Source organism: Dendropsophus ebraccatus, chromosome 3 (assembly GCF_027789765.1).
Source record: "Dendropsophus ebraccatus isolate aDenEbr1 chromosome 3, aDenEbr1.pat, whole genome shotgun sequence".
NCBI classification, from domain to species: domain Eukaryota; kingdom Metazoa; phylum Chordata; class Amphibia; order Anura; family Hylidae; genus Dendropsophus; species Dendropsophus ebraccatus.
This window is the reverse complement of record NC_091456.1, coordinates 111,396,276-111,415,829: the sequence shown is the minus strand read 5'-3', so window position 1 is coordinate 111,415,829 and position 19,554 is coordinate 111,396,276. Positions and strand designations below refer to the sequence as shown.

The following is a 19,554-nucleotide window of genomic DNA, read 5'->3' as shown; positions in this document are numbered from 1 at the left end:
GTGTTTTTACACTGCGCAAAACAGACAACAAGCTTCACTTCTCTATAAAAAGTATCCAGACTAAGGGTATGTGCACACTACAGAATACGCGCGGAACTTTCAAGCGGAGACCGTGCAGCAGACAGAGCTTGAACTTTCGCCAGTCCCATAAACTCTGTGATATTCTCAAACTCAATCTGCCGTCTACCCAAAAATTTGACTTGTTTGAGCGGATGGTGGATTTTGTTTGAGAATATTGCGTTTTCCGTAGTTTGCACATACTTTTTTACTGTCAGCTTGCTATGTGGCAGCAAACTGCACATTCCTATACTAAATTACCTTAAAGGACAAGTGCCATGAAAAACCTTTTTCCCAGTAATTGAAGCACATCACAAAGTTATAGAACTCTGTAATGTGCTTCAATAACCTATCTGCCTCCCTTCCCTGTCTTTTCCCCCCTCCACACACAGACCTAATTACTGTCCTCACCAGCTTCACAAAGCTTCTTTTTGTGAAGATTAGTCATCAGCAGGAGGGCTGCTCTAGCTCCTGTTACATCAGCCTCCCCCTCCCCTGCCTTGTCAGGTAACTCTGCTTGCTCAGCTCTGATTGGCTGAACAACTGCAAGCCATCCGAGTCCATGTCACTTATCTTCCTTAGTGACATGACTCCTTGACTCACTGAGTTCACTCCGCAGCAGGAGAGAGTATGAGGGGAGGGGGGAGGCTGCCTATGTGCTGGGAGTCAGTCGGAGAGAAGATAAGCAAGTGACATGGACTCAGATGGCTTGCAGTTGTTCAGCCAATAGGAGCTGAGCAAGCTGAGTCACCTGACAAGGCAGGGGAGGGGGAGGCTGGTGTAACAGGAGCTAGAGCAGCCCTCCTGCTGATGACTCATCGTCACAAGAAGAAGCCGAGAGAAGAAACTCGTGAGGACAGTAATTAGGTCTGTGTGAGTTTCTTACACTTCCTGGTGGATGGGGGGAAAAAGGTGATTGAAGCATATTACAGAGTTATATAACTTTTGTAATGTGCTTCAATTACTGAGAAAAAGTTTTTCATGGCACTTGTCCTTTAATGTTTACCAAACGCCATGGTGGTGATAGCATGTATGTGGATATTACTTTTTGCTCCATTAAAATCTTGGTTGGAAGTTGAAAGTAGTTTTGTTAGTAGAGTTTATATACATACAGTCTTCTGTTTGTTATATTGTGTTGTGCTACTACCAATTTATATCTTAAATTATGTGTTTATGTATCTAGCAATCTTATAATGAGTTGTAATCTTTGTTTTACAGTTTTAATTTCGCTGTCATCAGGGATGCCCAACCACAGTGCTAGCATTCAGGTAGTGTAATTCTCTCTCAACACAATGTTTGATTGTGGTCTTTCAACATGTTGAAGGATTGTGATTTTTGCACTGACCTAAGGATTATTGCTCCCTGCTGGCTGTGTGTATAATAGCACATGCAAAGAGCAGAAAACAAGCGGGAAGTGATCACTGAACGGATAGGTCTGCACTCTTTCCCCGGGGCATCTGTCTGTGTAATATGGCCTTAATGTGCTAGCGGTCACATGATTTGCATGGGGGGGGGGGGTAATCCGTTAGCATTACATAGAACCATATAATAGGCTAAACCATTTCGCTGTGCAGAGACAGGGGAATGTGCAACTGTATTAAACGGTACGTGAGCAGAATGTATATTAGACAAATGTATGTTTTATTAGTCTGTAATTAAATTTTATAACTAGTCAGGAGACAGACACTTTAAGCCCTTGTCCATGCACATGTTGCTGCACACTGGATGTTAACGATAACAAGGTGGTTTTATGACGCCTGGCGAGAATTGAGTCTAATGCTGCGTTTACACGGAGCGATTATTGTGCGAATTTGCGCGATAACGATCGAATTTGAACGATAATCGTACGTGTAAGCGCAACAAACGATCGAATGATGAGCGAGAAATCGTTCATTTTGATCTTTGAACATGTTCTTAAATCGTCATTCGTCCGCAAAAAATTTGCAGATCGTTCTGTATAAATAGTCGTTCACCGATTTTACCTATGTGCGAGATAGGCTTGAGCGATCGCAAAACGAATTTTCTGTACGATATATCGTTCCATCTAAACGCTGATCGTTTTAAAAAAAAAAAAAACGTTCGAAATTGTATGATCGGGCGAATTATCGTTCCGTGTAAACGCAACATAAGTTCTGTCAATGGTTACAGTGCTTACTTGGTTGATGAGGTTGAAAAAAAGACACTAATAGATTGAATACAACTTATAATCATACTATGTTGACGCAGGGGAAGGCAAACCCTTATGAGATGGTTGCCACATAGTAAGGAAGAAAATGACAGTTGGCTCCTTTGACAAAGGATATAAGAAATAACATGGGTCTTAATAATCTTATTTTATATGGCTTACAAGTCCCAATTTGTTGTCCTAAAAATTCCCCTCAAGAAAAAAAAATTTACCGTATTGTTCAAACTTGGGCTAAGGTAGTAGTGCAGTCAGTGTGACAAACTTTTGGTTTATTTGTTGAAGAGACTTGTTGAATAAGGGCCCTATTAAATACACAGATACACAAAGTCGGGAATAAGACTATAATAAGAGAAAAGGTCACAAAGAAAAGACTGAGATTTCTCCTCTTTTCAGATCCATTCCTGGCTTTGACAGCTGCATTTAAATGGCTAATTAGCGGGCACGGCGATCGGACCGTTCCCACTAACTGCTGTGGTTCTGGGCTGCACATAGCAGCTGGGATCGCAGCGGTTCAGAGCGAGGTTGCCGTACGGCCCCCTTTGTACTCCCGTAGTGGGGCCAGGGCGTACATGTATGCCTTGTGTTTTTAAGGGGTTAAAGAAAGGGGGAAAAAGCGTCTTAATGTCCTATTAACCCCTTAAGGACAGAGCCTGAAATGGCCTTAATGACAGAGACAAATTTTATGAATATGACCAGTGTCACTTTAGTCATTAATAACTTCGGGATGCTTTTACCTATCCGGCTGATTCTGAGATTGTTTTCTCGTGACATATTGTACTTTACATTTCTGGTAAATTGGAGTCGATACTCATAACAAATCTTTATGAAAAAAACCCAAATAAGGTGAAAAAATGTGAAAAAATGCATTTTTCCAACTTTGAAACTTCTTTGCGTATACAGAAAGTGGTTATACCACATAAATTATATATTAAATAGCATTAGCAACATGTCTACTTTATGTTGGCGGCATTTATTATACTATCTTTCATTTTTTTTAGACGATAGGAAGCTTAAAACATTAGCAGCAAATTTCCAAATTTTCAGTAAAATTTCAAAATCAGATATTTTTAGGGACCTGTTCAGGTTTAAAGTGTATTTGAGGGGCCTGTATGTTAGAAAGCCCCACAAAGCACCCCATTTCAGAAACTGCACCCCCCAAACTCTGCAAAAGCATATCCAGAAAGTGTTTAAACCCTTTAGGGGAGTCACAGAAATAAAAGCCAAGTGTGTAAGGAATTTGAAAATTTTAATTTTCTGTGCAGAGATTTTATTGTAATCCAATATTTTTCATAATTATAAACCTATTACCAGAGAAATGCACCCCAATAATTATTGCCCCGTTTCTGCAGTTTATAGAAATACCCCATATGTGGCCCTATTGCGCTATTTGACGCAACCACAAGCCTCAGATATAAGGGAGCGCCTAGTGAATTTCAACGCCTCCGTTATATTTGGTCATTTTTGACTGTACCACTTCAGGTTGGCAGAGGCTCTGGGGTGTCAAAACCTAAAAAACACCCCTAAAGGGACACCATTTAGAAAACTACACCCCTCAAGGAATGTAACAAGGGGTGCGGTGAGCATCTGGACCCCACAGGTGCTTCACAGATTTTCCGAACAATATGGCGTGAAAAAAGAAAAATTTATTTTTTACACTAAAACGTTGTTCTAGCCTTCAATTTTTCATTTTCTTAAAGGGATAAGAGGCAAAAAAAGACAAAAAATGTGTAGCGCAGTTTCTCCCGAGTACAGAAATACCCCACATGTGGCGATAGAGTGCCAAGGGGGCGCAGGACGAGCCTCCAAAGGGAAGGAGCGCCAATTGGCTTTTGGAAGCTGAATTTCACTGAAAAGGATTTCAAGGGCCATGTCGCATTTACAGAGCCCTCGTGCTGCCAAAACACTGGAAACCCCCCACAAGTGATTCCATTCTGGAAACTACACCCCTCAAGGAATCTAACAAGGGGTGCAGTGAGCATATGGACCCCACTGGTGACGGGCACAAATGTGGAACAATGTGACGTGAAAGGGAAAAATTTCATTTTTTCACTTTCATGGCACAAATGTGCCCGTCATCAAGGGGTCCATATCCTCACTGCACCCCTTGTTAGATTCCTTGAGGGGTGCAGTTTCCAGAATGGGGTCACTTGTGGGGGGTTTCCAGTGTTTTGGCAGCAGGAGGGCTCTGTAAATGTGACATGGCGTTCATCATCCATTCTAGCCAAATCCAACCTCCAAAATCCAAATGGCGCTCCTTCCCTTCGGAGGCTTGCTCTGCGCCCACATGGCGCTTTATGTCCACATGTGGGGTATTTACGGACTCGGGGGAAATTGCTCTACACATATTGTGTGTTTTTTTCTCTTTTAACCCCTTGTGAAAATGATAAATTCAAGGCTAAACCAACATTATAGTGTAAAAAATGTAATATTTCATTTTCATGCCACATTGTTCCACATTTGTGCCCGTCACCAGTGGGGTCAATATGCTCACTACACCCCTTGTTACATTCCCTGAGGGGTGTAGTTTCCATAATGGGGTCACTTGTGGGGGGTTTCAACTGTCTTGGCAACACAGAGGCCTTTTGAATGCAACATGGCCCCTCAAAATCCATTCCATCCAAATCCAGCCTTCAAAAACGAAATGGTGCTCGTTCCCTTCGGAGGCTTGCCCTGCACCCGCATGGCGCTTTATGTCCACATGTGGGGTATTTACGGACTCGGGGGAAATTGCGCTACACATTTAGTTTTTTTTCTCCTCTTTTAACCCCTTGTGAAAATGATATATTCAAGGCTAAACCAACATTATAGTGTAAAAAATGTAATACTTCATTTTCACGCCACATTGTTCCACATTTGTGTCCGTCACCCGTGGGGTCCATATGCTCACTACACCCCTTGTTACATTCCTTGAGGGGTGCAGTTTCCATAATGGGGTCACTTGTGGGGGGTTTCAACTGTCTTGGCAACACAGGGGCCTTTTGAATGCAACATGGCCCCTCGAAATCCATTCCATCCAAATCCAGCCTTCAAAAACCAAATGGCGCTTCTTCCCTTCGGAGGCTTACCCTGCACCCGCATGGCGCTTTATGTCCACATGTGGGGTATTTCCAAACTCAGGGGAAATTGCTCTACACATTAAATGTTTTTTTTATCTTTTAACCCCTTGTGAAAATGAAAAAACATGACAAGATTAATGATTTAGAGTAAAAATTTTACAAAATTACACTAAATGTTGGTCTAGCCTTGATTTTTTTCCATTTCCACAAGGGGTTAAAAAAGAAAATGAACACAAAACGTGTAGGGTAATTTCCCCTGAGTACGAAAATACCCCATATGTGGGCATAATGTGCCATATGGGCACAGGGCAAGTCACCAAAGGGACAGAGCGCCATTTAGAGGCTGGAATGGAGGATGGAGGCCATGTCGCAATTACAAAGCTCCTGTGCTGCCAGGACAGTAGAAACCCCCGACAAGTGACCCCATTCTGGAAACTACACCCCATAAGGAATCCAACAAGGGGTGCAGTGAGCATATGGACCCCACTGGTGACGGGCACTTACGTAGAACATGTGCCGAGAAAATAAAAAATACAATTTTTTTCATTTTCACGTCCCAAATGTGGCCGTCACCAGGGGGCCATATCCCCGCTGCCCCCCTTCTTAGATTCCTTATGGGGTGTAGTTTCCAGAATGGGGTCACTTGTGGGGGGTTTCTACTGTCCTGGCCGCACAGAGGCTTTGTAATTGCATCATGGCATCCTCTAATGGGAATGGCGGCCATACCTATTTAGCTGGGGAAAAGAGACAATTCTAATTTATTTTGGGGGTATTAGGCCAATTATTAGTTTATAAGGTTGAAAATGACAGGTGTCCATCAAATTCAACCTGTGTTGATCCAGAGGAAGGCAAAAAAAAACCCTCGTAAGGCAGACGACAGTAGCCTCATCACAGGGGAAAAATTCCTTCCTGACTCCATAATGGCGATCAGAATAATCCCTGGATCAACGTGACCCCTGAAATAGGAATAAGGGACAGAATTTAGATAATGTAGAACCCCAATGACGTGTGGTGCGCCTTGGAGCGATCCAGTATGCAGAGGCCGGGGGGATCAGGACAGGTGTCACACTGGAAAATGTTGTCCTTCCTGATCCCCCTGTTACACCACACTCTGCACTTCTTCTGGGGTCTCCCTTTCTCCAGTGTGGGGGACGTCACCTGGAAAATGTTGCCCTGGTGCGATACGGGGTCCTTCATATCCAGAAGCGCTGGGTCCGCTCCATGGCTGCTAAATATTAGGGCGCTATTACTACTTCTGATATGTTCGGATCGTGCCGCAAGCTACAGGGCAGCGAGAGACCAGAGGAGGGGGCGCTGGTATAAAAGTTATCCCCGTACAGATGGTGACCTTTATCCAGCAGTGGGAAGATCAGTTCCCGGACGATCTTCCCACTAACTCCGAGGATGGGGGGGGGAGGGGGCATCTGGGGCTGGATTCGGGTATCCCTTCCTACATACACTCTAAGGGTACGTGCACACTGCGGAATCGCGACAGATAACCCTTCGTGCATTCCACAGCTGGCACCCACCGGCGGACTGATGCAGGCGCGCGTCTCCACACGTGTCATAGACTCCATTCTATGCACGGGCGGATTCCGCTCTCCGTCCAACGTGTTCATTCTTTGGATGGACGATGGAATCCGCCCGTGCATAGAATGGATTCTATGACACGGGTGGAGACACATGCCTGCATCAGTCCGCCGGCGGGTGCCAGCTGTGGAATGCACGAAGGGTTATCCTTCGCCATTCCGCAGTGTGCACGTACCCGAAATCTGTAAGTGTACCCTAAGGTACGCTCACAGAGTTTGTAGAATTTCACTCCATACCGTCATCTCTTATTGGGACGGTACTGGCGGAAAAGATGTGTCTGGGGGGCAGCGTACGCTACACTACCCCCAGACACGTCACTGGAGGATGAGGATGATGAGGATGAATGGAGGAACGAAGGACCCCCCATTCATCCTCACTGGCTGTTTCGGTGTCGGAGGTAATAATAACGTATCCCTCTGACGCCGAAAACACCCAGGGGGCCATCTTTATACGGGGATTGGTATATGGGGTATGTAGTGGTGTAGTGTCAAACTTTATTCAATGTAGTGTGGTGTAATGTAGTGTTTTTTACGTGTTTTTTTACAGTAAGTATAAAAAAAAAACCTACGCCAACAAAGGAGTTGCTGATAAATGCCGCAGTTATGTGCGGCACTTATAAGCAGACCGTGGCAGTAGAATATAGAAAAAAAACACCCTACGCCAAAAAGGAGGAGTTGCTGATTAGCAGCGCACTTTCGTGCGATGCTGATCAACACTCAGCGGCGATAGGGTGCGGAAAATAGAAAAAAAAAAATTTGAAAAAAAAAAAAAAAAAATTCTGAACATCCCTGTAGCTGCTGATAAGTGTATTACACATATCAGCCGCTAGAGGGCAGCAGAGCGCAAAATACGGAAAGAGCCGACGCTGGAGCCGAAAATAGCCGAGAGAAGCCGAACGTGACGTCACGGAAGAAGCCGAAGACCCGAACGAAGACGAGGATGCCGCGAACCCGGAAGACGCCGATCAGGAGCCCGGGACAGGTGAGTAATGTACAAATACCTGCTCTGGACCCCTCGGCTGCCTAGCTGAGGGGTCCAGGGCAGGTATTTACTATATTGTGGGACTCTGATCGCCGTGCCACCGGCCCGATCGCCGTGAATGGCCGGCCGGTACCGGCCGGCCGTTCACGGCGATCGGGCCGGTGGCACGGCGATCACCATTACTTTTTACAGTAATGGCGGTCGGTGCCGTCCTCGGACAGCACCGACCGCCATTTTTTTCCGGGTCATCGGGTCGCCGATGACCCGGAAAGGTTCCGATCGCCGCTATTGGCTGATCTGAATTGATCAGCCTATAGCGGCGATCGTAAGCACGGGGGGTGTTAACCACCCCCCGTGCCGTGAAGCTAAGATGGCCTGCTATGATTTATAGCAGGCCATCTTCCCCGACCGCTGTGTGTGAACACGCAGCGATCGGGGAAACATCGGGCGTAAATTTACGCCCTGATGCGCCAAGTACCAGGGCGCGAGGGCGTAAGTTTACGCCCGATGTCGTTAAGGGGTTAAACAAAGCAATTTTTTCATTTTCTCAGATTAATGATTACAATAGTTCTTGTACTCTGGTATACAAATGATCATAATAACAAACAAATGATGTGTACATACACCGAAAGAATTGCAAACTATTAGCGATGATTTTATGGTCAGCTCGAAATTAGTGTTGCAATCAACAACACAAATTTTCTTTAGTCGTTTTATCGTTGTCTGTATACACACGGAAAGATTATCGCTTAAACTCTGATTGTGTCCTCCATCATATTCCATTTCCCTTCTTAGGTAAAATTGTCCTCTGAAGTACATTATGTGTATAGTAGTCTGAGAGGCACTTTTGAATGATCCAGTGCCTAACAATCAATAGAAAGATGAAAAAGCAGGCCCCAGATGTTTTAACATGACATTTAGCACTTCTTTTATGTGTTCACACTTTGTGGTTTTGCTGCATTTTTAACATGATTTTTTGGTTTTCATTGAAAAACTAATTTAAAGGCCTGGAATTCCACCAATTAAAATAGAATATGCGTATTCAAATGCAACAAAAATGAACACTGTGAACCCAGCCTTTTTGTGAACTTTTTATGGAGAAGCAGAGAGTCACTTTAGAGCTGCAGTAAGATACATGGATTGAGATTTTTTTCTTTCTTCGAGAGCATAACCCCCCAAAGCATTGTTTCTAAACCCCTTCAAGGCAGCTTGAGTATTTGCTAGCTCCTCCAAGCAAGTACATTTCTTCACATACATGTTAAGGCTGCGTTCACACTACGTATATTTCAGTCAGTATATGTATATTTCAGTCAGTATATTTCAGTCAGTATTGCACCCAAAACCAGGAGTGGATTAAAAACACAGAAAGGATCTGTTAACACAATGTTGAAATCTCGCTGCGAGCCCGCCCGTGTGAATATACCCTTAAAGGGTACCTGTCACAGTGAAGCCTTTTAAAACATTCTGAATGCAGCTTTAAAACATTCTGTGTGCAGATGCAGCCGACAATGAAAGTTAAGTTGCTGTGGAAACATCCATGCATTGGGAGTTCCAGGCACAAGTCCTATTAGGTTAGAATAGGGCTTTTACACGGAACTCGCTGGCAAGTGGGATGTTTCCACGGCAACGCAAACTTTCGTCTGTGAATGACCATAAAAGTTTCTCAGGTTCCACTGTGACAGGTATACATTGAATAAAACTAGATGCATTTGGTATAGCGATATCGCAAATTCTAACCATTATGCTGCATGAACAGGTTAGAGAATGTGGCTGATATTAAGTACTTTGGTTAGGGTTCTTTGTGTTAGCATTATCTTACCTGTGTCTGCCATTAAAATGTCATAGTATGAAGTTTTTACAAATTCCTTTTTTTTTTTTTTTTTTTTTTTGGTAGCTATGTGTTCAGAAGCTGCGAATTCTCATTGAAGATTCAGACCAGAATTGTAAGTTTTATTTTTATAATTATTATTATCAAGCAAACTATCATTCCATTCCCCCTTAACCCCCACAGTAATGCTGACAGTGTACTACTTTTGGCAGTGAAGTATCTAGGATTGCTTGCTATGTCCAAGATCTTGAAAACTCATCCAAAGTCTGTACAATCCCACAAAGACCTCATCCTCCAGTGTCTGGATGACAAGGATGAGTCAATTAGATTACGAGCCTTGGATCTTCTTTATGGAATGGTAAGAGCCAAGAACATGCAGGTTCCCTCGATCATTGGTGACTAGTTAATAATTTTGCACGAAAGGTTTTTCTTCCATTGTTTTTGTGTCTGTACAGGTCTCTAAGAAGAACTTGATGGAGATTGTTAAGAAGCTAATGATTCATGTTGACAAAGCGGAAGGAACTGCCTACAGGGATGAATTACTGACCAAAATTATCGATATATGTAGCCAGTCTAACTACCAGTACATTACCAACTTTGAGTGGTTAGTACTTAAGCTAATGATTTAATTTTGTCACTGCTAGGCTGCGATTTCACTTTAGGGAATATATTGTGGAAATGCGGCCATCTCTTTTAAAACAGCCGCTACTAAATAACATCCTCTTTCCCTTCAATATGTTCCCAAAGTGGGAACATATCCTTAGACAGTTTCTATAAATATTCTTTCAGTGTATTTGCGATATTTAGCTGTTACCCTCATTTGATCTTGAATAGCCAGAAAAGGCAGACAAGGACAGGTCTTTTAACATCTATGGTAACAAAAACCGCTGGAGTAGTTGGTGTCTTTTTAGTCCGATTGAATTTACATCCAGTACGTCTAATATACGTCTTAAGGCCCTATTCCCTGGAACGATTATCGTCCGTATTCGGCCGATTATCGGCTGCTACGGATGATAATCGTCCCGTGGAATAGAGTGCAACGATCGTTCATGTCGGCTGATCGTTGCAGTCGCTTGTTTTTCAACATGTTAAAAAACAAGCGACTGAAATAGCAGCGATTTGCTGCCGTCGCTCCGTTGAATAGGAGCATCGGCAGCAGACGCTGCTTTATCCTATGGGCTGCCCGGACGATCAGCGATCACTCGGGCAGCCCCCCCGCAGCTCCCCGCTGCCCCTCCTGCACTCAACCGCTCTCTGCCGCCGCGTTGAATAGCGGCGGCAGCGAGCTGGGAACGAGGAGCAAACGAGCGCTGAGAGCTCGTTTGCTCCTCTAAACGACCCATGAAATAGGGACATTAGAAAACCTAAAGAGAAAGATATCGAGCTGTATTGACTGATTAAGTTAAAGAGAACTTCGTTGAAATGTAGTGGGGGTGGGTTTCCGGTAGGTGATGAATTGAAGGTATACTTATCTGTAGCTATCTGAGCGGATAGCTGCCCGCGACTAGTCACGACTCTCTCCCTGTCAGTGTGCTCTGCGGGGATGGTTGACAGTCAGAGAGACCTGTTAGTGGCTGTGCCTAGTCACGGACAGCTCCCCACCCAGATGTCAAGTTGCGGCCCCTTTCCCAGCCTTGGGCGTCAGAATAAAACTCTTTTCCCTGATGTAAAGCTACTGCTGCACAGTACATTTATACTGTGCCGCTGGAAACCATATTGGCACAACCTTGCTGATTTGGTTCGTTTTAAATATTTATGTATATGGAAAGATTCATATTACCAGTATCTTATGTACTTTCCTTTTTCATCTAGGTATATTAGCATTTTAGTGGAACTTACTCGCCTGGAAGGGACACGCCATGGCCACCTGATCGCAGCTCAAATGCTTGATGTTGCTATCCGAGTAAAGGCTATTCGAAAGTTTGCAGTCTCACAGATGGCCACATTACTTGACAATGCTCACCTGTTGGCAAGCAACACACAGCGCAATGGAATCTGTGAAGTCCTTTATGCAGCTGCCTGGATTTGTGGCGAGTTCTCAGAGTAAGAATTTGTCTTAAACAAGGAAACGGCTACTAATGGGAGCAGTTTCATATAATAAGCTTAAAGGCCTCCCTATAGCCAAATCTTCCATTAATCGTACATCAAGGCTTACTGACTCAGTGATACGCTATGGAATTAAAAGGAATATGTCAGCTGTAATTGCTTTTCTATATCCAGCTGTTCTTCCAGGATGTAGAGAAATGCATTTATTCTCTGGTTCAAGGAGTCAAAGAGGCTTTCCCAAGCAGGGTCAGGTATGGGAGTAAGGAGAAGTTACAGCTTGGTGCACTTCAGGAGCTTGGGAAAGCCTCTTTGACTCTTCTTACTTAGCATAAAAGCATTTTTCTACATTCTAGAATCGCAGACAAGTGTCATTCCTGATCTGACAGCTATCTTTCAGTGTCAGCAGTTTGGAATGTAAATCGCAGCTGATTCTGTCAGTCATTCTGCAGAACATGTTAGAATACAGTGCTTGTTACCCTGTGGCCAATAATATGTAGCACATTTCCTGTTTATAATATTAAATGGTACTTTAGTTTCTCACTTAGTGCCGCGATACTGTCATTACCTGTATGGTTTCTCTTACTAAACATTTGGTGCAGTTAAAGGAGTACTCTAGGCACCCCCTGTAAAATCCTCACACACTGGGGGACGGTTACTGGCTTCCTCTGTCACATTTCTTCCCACTCTGGCTGCTCTCGCTGCCCCCTGCACTGTTCTCTGTTCCTGCTGATTACATCTCCAGCTTCCTGTTTGGACCAGTGTCTGTGTGCTGCATATTCCTACAGTCCCCACAATGCCTTGTTTCCCTGGCCTGCCTCTGTAATCCTCCCACCTCCTCCTCCCAATCACAAACATGGCCACAACCCCGCCCTCCATCCCTAGCTCCTCTATTCCCCGCCTCCCTCCATCTATTCCCCTCCCACTGCACAGCTTAGTCCCCTACACAAGCAGTAATGGGAAATACTGTCAACCCAGCCCCCTTATTTGGGTGTCCAGTGAATAAAAACTGCAGCCACCATTGTCTACTCCAGCTTGCACACATACAACCCCCACCATCATGCCATGCTGATGGTGATTGTACTTATGCATGCTGTTGAAATCCAGTTTGCATAAACAGAACCACCATTATCATAAGTATCAGCATGGCATGGTGCGGGTGGTTGTACAGTAGCTATGCAAACCAGAGTTGCACAGGTTGCAAAATTACTACCAGAATCTTGTCCAAGAGACAATGATGGTGGTAGTAGTTCTGAAAGCTGTGCAACTCCAGCTTGCACACATACAACCCCCACCATCATGCCATGCTGATACTTGATGATGGTGGTTGTGCTTATGCAAGCTATAGATAGATAGATAGATATAATAGATATATGGACTATGTGTTATAGCTGAATCTGGTGTCCGAGGTCTCCTCTGCTTCTCAGTCATTCTGGAGGAGAATCCTGTAGCATCAGACACCAGTGATCTCCTAGCAGGCATCTGGCATTGACAGGGTGCCAAATGCCTCCTATTAGATCTGTGACATCTGATGCTGCAAGCAGCTGCCGATCTCCAGGATGACTGAGAAGCAGAGGAGACTGAGATCCTGCAGAGGAGGGAGCCCGACAGATAATATAGTATGTATTGTAAAATTGGGCGGGCAGAGGAGGAGTGGGGCGGGCAGAGGAGGAGTGGGGCGGGTTTCCCTGTTACAGAGAGGAAATACATCACGTCTCAATATGGCACCTGTGGAACAGCACTGAGATGTGATGTGTTTCCTTCTTCCTGAACTACAGAACTTCCTGTGGGACTTTGATTCTTTGAAAAACGGGTAACATTACAGCTGTCCTAATGAGTGTAAATGGCAATGTTATATAACTTTCCTTTGTAAGTGCAGTGTTAAATTATGTAATTTGCCCTGAGTACCCCTTTAATTTACTGTGATTGATAATGAAAAAGTTAGGTGGTATATCAATTTTTATTTATTTATTTTTCATTTTACAGTTACACTCCCAGCCATCTGCTGTGCAGGTTAATGCAGAACTGTCTCTGTTCATATAAATGGAGTTGTGGTGCACTCTCCTGCATAACAGAGCAACTGTGCAGGAGAAATTCTGAAAGGGACCTTAATGTTTTGTTCTCAAACATTAGACCACCACCAATCATCATAGTATGGTGAATTCTAGTAATATCTCATGACATGACACTGCAAGACTACCATTCAGTATAAAGTTGGTAACAGACATTTTGCAATATGTATTAAAACAAATGTACCATCAGGTACATTGCTTTAAGTTTTTTACATTAATAGGCTGGCACCGCTTCCTCTTTTTTTTTTTTTTTTTTTTCTTCGAACCGCGGCCTTGTGCTTGGGATGGTACATTTGTTGGTACAGTCTTGTTGAAAGAAATTATAATTTAGACTGAATTCTATTTCCATAGTAGGAATGGTTCATGATATGCAGTCTTGCATATGCTTAATTTCAATTCTACCCATTTAAACCTACATTTATTTAAGGTGGTTTGTTAGATAAGGTTTTACTAGCTTGTAATTTTTCAGTGTAGCCATCATCAGCACTAGAGTTGTTAACTGATTGTATCTACCTATATATTTTGATTCTTTTAAGGCACCTTCCAGAACCACAGCAAACTTTGGAGGCTATGTTGAGACCAAAAGTCACTACTCTTCCGGGGCATATTCAAGCAGTTTATGTACAGAATGTGGTAAAGTTATATTCATGTATGCTGCAATGCAAAGAACAGGATGGAGATCAAGAAGCTGCACAAGAAATTACCCAGCTTATGGTTGACAGACTTCCCCAGTTTGTACAAAGTGCAGATTTGGAAGTTCAGGAGAGGGTAGGTATCAGTTGTTTGGTATATAGAGTTTAGTCTAGTTACTTATCGACCTTTTGATTTGGAATGGTTAAAAAGAATAATTAGATGTCACAGTCTTAAGGCTAATAGCCTCTGGCTAGTCATGTTAACACTTGCAGAGTATGTGAGAGCATTATGCGCCCACCAGCTAGACAACGTTTTATTCATTTGTGAATATTCATGAACATACATATCTATTTCAAAATGCATTTGAGTAGGCTCACAGTATGGCTCTTTGATCTGTGCAAATACTTACTATACCTTAATTTTGCTGATAGATGTAAACCCGTCAACCTTTTCTATATTTCCACATAAATTTGACCTAAAACTACATCAAATTTCCACAAAAGTACTGAAAGTAAATAAATCATATAAATAGGCTAAAATTACAGTCCCTGACCGAAAAAAAAAATGTGCACCCAGTTAAAAATAAGGAACCATATTGTCCTTAGTGACAAATCTATGTCCAGTTTAGGATCAGACAATGGTCAGGTTCAAGAGTCTTTGTGGTAAGACTTCAATCCTGCCTTTGCTGTGGAGCGACACACTGCTCCGTCTACTGGGGTGATGATATGGGGAGCTGTCGCATACGACAGTCACCACTAGAAGTGATAGAGACCCAAATAGCACATCAATAGGTGCAGGAGATCCTGTGTCCCAATGTATTGCCATGACTGCTTCCATCTGCTGTTTTTCAGCAGCATAATGCACACGCCAGTTTCAATAACCTATGTGTGAGTATGTGGCCCAGCTGCCACATCGAGGGCAAATTTGGAAATGCTGAATGGAACCTGTATGCCCAACTGTATCTTAAAGGGGTGTTCTGCACTTAAATAGTTGATCTCATAGAATTAATTTTGCAAATACATTTACTTAGAAAACGTGCCTCTTTCTCCTGATATGCTGCTCATCATCTATTGATAGCTCGTTGTCTAGGTTACAGGCCTCCACTCTGCTCTAAAAGCAGTGGTCTGGCTGGTGTAAATATAAATATAGATTACATCTTTATATATATTATACAGTATATTTACACTTTATCTCTATACACTGTGGTAATCTTTTAGTTGTGGTAGCATGAAATGAAGCAGTCCTTTTGCCAATTTAACGAAAATAAACTCCAACTAGGGTTTATTGTAAAATATAAAATTTCAGGCAGACACAAAACATGACCACACTGTGCAAAACAAGACAAAAAATAAATACCTGCCCGCTGGGCTCTAACTAAACACCGGTCTCACCTTAACTCAACAAAACAGAAATAGGTCAGAGTAGTGTCTGAACAGGTCAGTAGCCCAGGGTCAGAAACATCCAGCCTTCTGAGCTGCCTTTTCTGTGGTAGTAATTACCTTAGGATTACACCTGAACACAAGGTGTGGACTGGAGTGGGGAGGGAATGACAGGTCCCACTACCAAACCTACCCGCCATTCCAATAAAATTAAGGCCCACAAATATTAAACACTTCAGCAGCATAGCTTTGTATTGTATTGCTCCCCAAAAGTTATACAAATCACCTTCTGACCCTTATATGGCTATTGTACCTCAGTCTCATTGAATGTATTTCATGGTCATCCTGTGAATTATTCTAATAAACAGTTTAAAAAAAAAAGTTATACAAATCACCAATATACACTTATTACACAAAAAGCACATGAAGTCCCTGCACTTACTGCTGCATTAAGGCTTCACTTACTGGATAAAATAGTGATGTCACGACCCGACTCCCAGAGCTGTGCGGACTGTGGCTGCTGGAGAGGATGATGGCAGAGGGATGCTCAGTGTCCCTCCAGTGCCCTGTGTCCCTCAGTGTCCCCCTGCCATCTGCTTCTCCAGCAGCCACAGCCCACACAGCTCTGGGAGTCAGGTCGTGACATCACCATTTTATACAGGAAGTGAAGCCGTGTTGCAGTAGTAAGTGCAGGGAAAAAAGCACTTTATGTGCATTTTCCGTAATAAGTGTATATTGGTGATTTGTTTAACTTTTGGGGGGGGCAATAGATTACTTTAATATAAATGTTCGCTAGGCTTCTCCTTTAAGGCCATTTTTAAACTCTGCCACTGCTGTATGGGGATTCACGCATGCTTTCTATAGCTTCCCTGCTATAGGTAGCGCTGTCTGAACAAGTTCCACCCCTTTCAAATCCAGCAACTGCTGCATACAGCTTCCCCACCTCACACATGCCCACGGGGGCGCGATCACCGTACAAATCCAGTAACTCGACACTGTGATGTCACGTCTCAAGATGGCACATTTTGCAAAGTCATGAGACATCTCAATAATGACTTCTTCTGGATTACAGGACTTCCGGTGAGGGAGGCACATAGAAAAATGCTGGCAAGGATACCAAACTTGATATCTATGTCCATCACAAAATTGTAGACCTTTAGGACTTCTCCTTTAAAAACTCTGCTGCTGTATAGGGATTTACTCACCTCACGCCCACCCATTACCGCCCACATCCGGTAAATCATCACACTATCATGTCTCAAGATGGCACTTTCTCTATGAAAGTGAGACATCTCAATAATGATTTCTTCTGGACTACAAGACTTCCGGCGGGAGAGGCCAGAAAAAAGTGAATAAGGATACCAAACTTAAAATATATGTACATTACAAAATTGTATAAATTTTAGGTTATGGTCACAATACTTAAAGTGGAACTGTCAGCGGGGTAGAAGAATCTAACCTGCTGCTGGTGAGCACGGGGCGCAGAGGATTAAAGTAAGCCTCTTGCCTTCATCGTCAGCACCATTCTTGGCTGTTAGTTGTGCTCAGTAAGCCATAGGAGCAATGGGGGCATGGCTACCACCCCTTTGAGCACAGATCTGGCCCCTTCCCCCACACAGCAATAATAATTACTATTAGAGGGGGCCGGCTTAAATTGCTTAAATATTTTCTTTACTTTTTCCATTTTCCTTGTGGTGTTACAGGCTTCCTGTATATTGCAACTTGTAAAATATATACAGAAACTGCAGGCAAAGGAGGTTCCTGTAGCTGAGGAAGTTATGGCCCTATTTGCTGGAGAGCTAAATCCTGTGGCTCCAAAAGCTCAGAAGAAAGTCCCAATTCCAGAAGGGTATGTTGTGAAATTATGGTATACTTCCTCTTTTTCTTTTTTACCACAGCAGTTAGATAAAAATTTTGAAAATCCCCTACATACCCTACATATGGTAACATTCCTGGTTTTAAGAGCTTGTTGTAGCTTTAAAATACAAAGTTATATCCCTGGCTTTCTTATGCTCTACTTAACATCTAAAGGAGGAACGACAAAAGCATATGAAGTGGCATTATTCCCAGTAAAGGCTGCAGCCGTCATTATTAATCAAATTTGTTGACTGCAATTACAAATTTTACTCTGAAGCTTCACCTGGATTTCCCCTGTCCCGTCCATGGATGGATGCTAGATACAAACACCAATCAATGATGTTGAATGGTGTTCGTTCAAAGGGGAAATTTTTCTACTCTGACCTGTCGCAACAACACTTTACTTACATTCCTCTATGCTATTATGGAACCCTGATGTCCATGCACAGCACTTTAAAAATCATTTGGCACAAAACTGTGCCTGCTCAACCAGTCAATGCCCGCAATCCTTAAAGGGCAACGTTTTTCTTTCAAATCAACTGGTGTCAAAGTGCCAGTTATTTGTAATTTACTTCTATTAAAAAAATATCCAGTCTTCAAGTATTTATCAGCTGCTGGATGTCATAGACATAGATATGCAGGACATACAGCAGCTGATAAGTACTGGAAGACTTGAGATTTTTTAATAGAAGTAAATTACAAATCCCTGGCACTTTCTGACAACAGTTGATTTGAAAAGAAAAAAAAATTGCTGGAGTTGCCCTTTAACACACTTCTAACATTTTTCTATAGTTTAGACTTGGATGCCTGGATCAATGAACCTCCATCAGATTCAGAATCGGAAGATGAAAAGCCTAAAGCTATCTTTCATGATGATAAGCAAACGCATAGCAAGTCCTCCCGTCCAGAGATAGATGAAGAAGAGCTGGCAAGGGTTAGTATATGCAATGGTGGATGTATATATAAACAGGTATTAAAGTATAGTCCTATGAGCTGGTGGTTGAAAATCCCATGTATCAGTTTTTAGGAATTGATTTCTAAAGTGGGCATTTATCTCTTTATTTTTTTTTTTTACAGAGGCGTGCAGCACGGAAAGAAGAACAAGCCAATAACCCATTCTACATTAAAAGCTCTCCTTCCCCACAAAAGGTATCTAAAATTGTCATTTGCTTTTTTTAGTGAACACATAAAACTTATTTTGGCTATTTGTTTTTTATAGAATATGGAGGTTGGAAGGCTTTGTGTCCTCTCCCCTCCCCCCCACACCACACCTCACACAACCCTCACCTCACACCCCTGTTGATCTCTTTTTGCTCTATTAGGGCACATGGAAAGAGTTAGGGGAATTAATCCTAAGTATACCTTTTTTTAGAAATATATTTTGAAGAAGATTTGTCTGATTGTTTGTTGAGATATAAAAATTAGTCTGATTTTCACTCATTTCACTCCTTATGTTTCTGTATTTCTTTCAAGCCATTTTACATTGCATATCAAACCTTTTTTGTTGTCTTTTCTTGTACAACTATATATGCCCTGCTACATCTTTGAAAATACCTTTTTCTCCCCACAGCTGTACCAGGACTCTGGAGTTGACCATATACCCGTTGTACAGATTGATCTATCCGTTCCCCTTAAAGTTCCAGGTATTGAACACCCTTTTTTACCCTATTTTTATTTCTTATTGTTTCAATGACCCACATTTATCAGAGTGTGTAAAACAGAAACTGGTATGAAAAGAAAGCTGAGCTGTTATTATGGGCAGTTTACGCCCGTTTTTATTTTGCACACTTGGGTTAATGTGGGCGTGTGTGTGTGTGTATATATAGAGATAAGAGAGAGAATTTATATATGCATATGCTATTAGCAGCATTAG

The 19,554-nt window shown here is 42.7% G+C and overlaps 1 protein-coding gene across 1 annotated transcript in view; it reads left to right on the top strand.

Annotated features, from left to right (window-relative positions):
• Positions 1–19,554, top strand: part of AP3D1 (adaptor related protein complex 3 subunit delta 1) — a 77,463-nt gene that overhangs the window by 40,372 nt on the left and 17,537 nt on the right. Inside the window, exons 10-19 of the mRNA XM_069962497.1 lie at positions 1,276–1,325; positions 9,764–9,812; positions 9,910–10,055; positions 10,153–10,301; positions 11,510–11,740; positions 14,349–14,580; positions 17,528–17,673; positions 18,474–18,615; positions 18,759–18,830; positions 19,252–19,324. Coding sequence (XP_069818598.1) covers positions 1,276–1,325; positions 9,764–9,812; positions 9,910–10,055; positions 10,153–10,301; positions 11,510–11,740; positions 14,349–14,580; positions 17,528–17,673; positions 18,474–18,615; positions 18,759–18,830; positions 19,252–19,324 — 1,290 coding nt within the window. The remainder of the gene's footprint in view (positions 1–1,275; positions 1,326–9,763; positions 9,813–9,909; positions 10,056–10,152; positions 10,302–11,509; positions 11,741–14,348; positions 14,581–17,527; positions 17,674–18,473; positions 18,616–18,758; positions 18,831–19,251; positions 19,325–19,554) is intronic.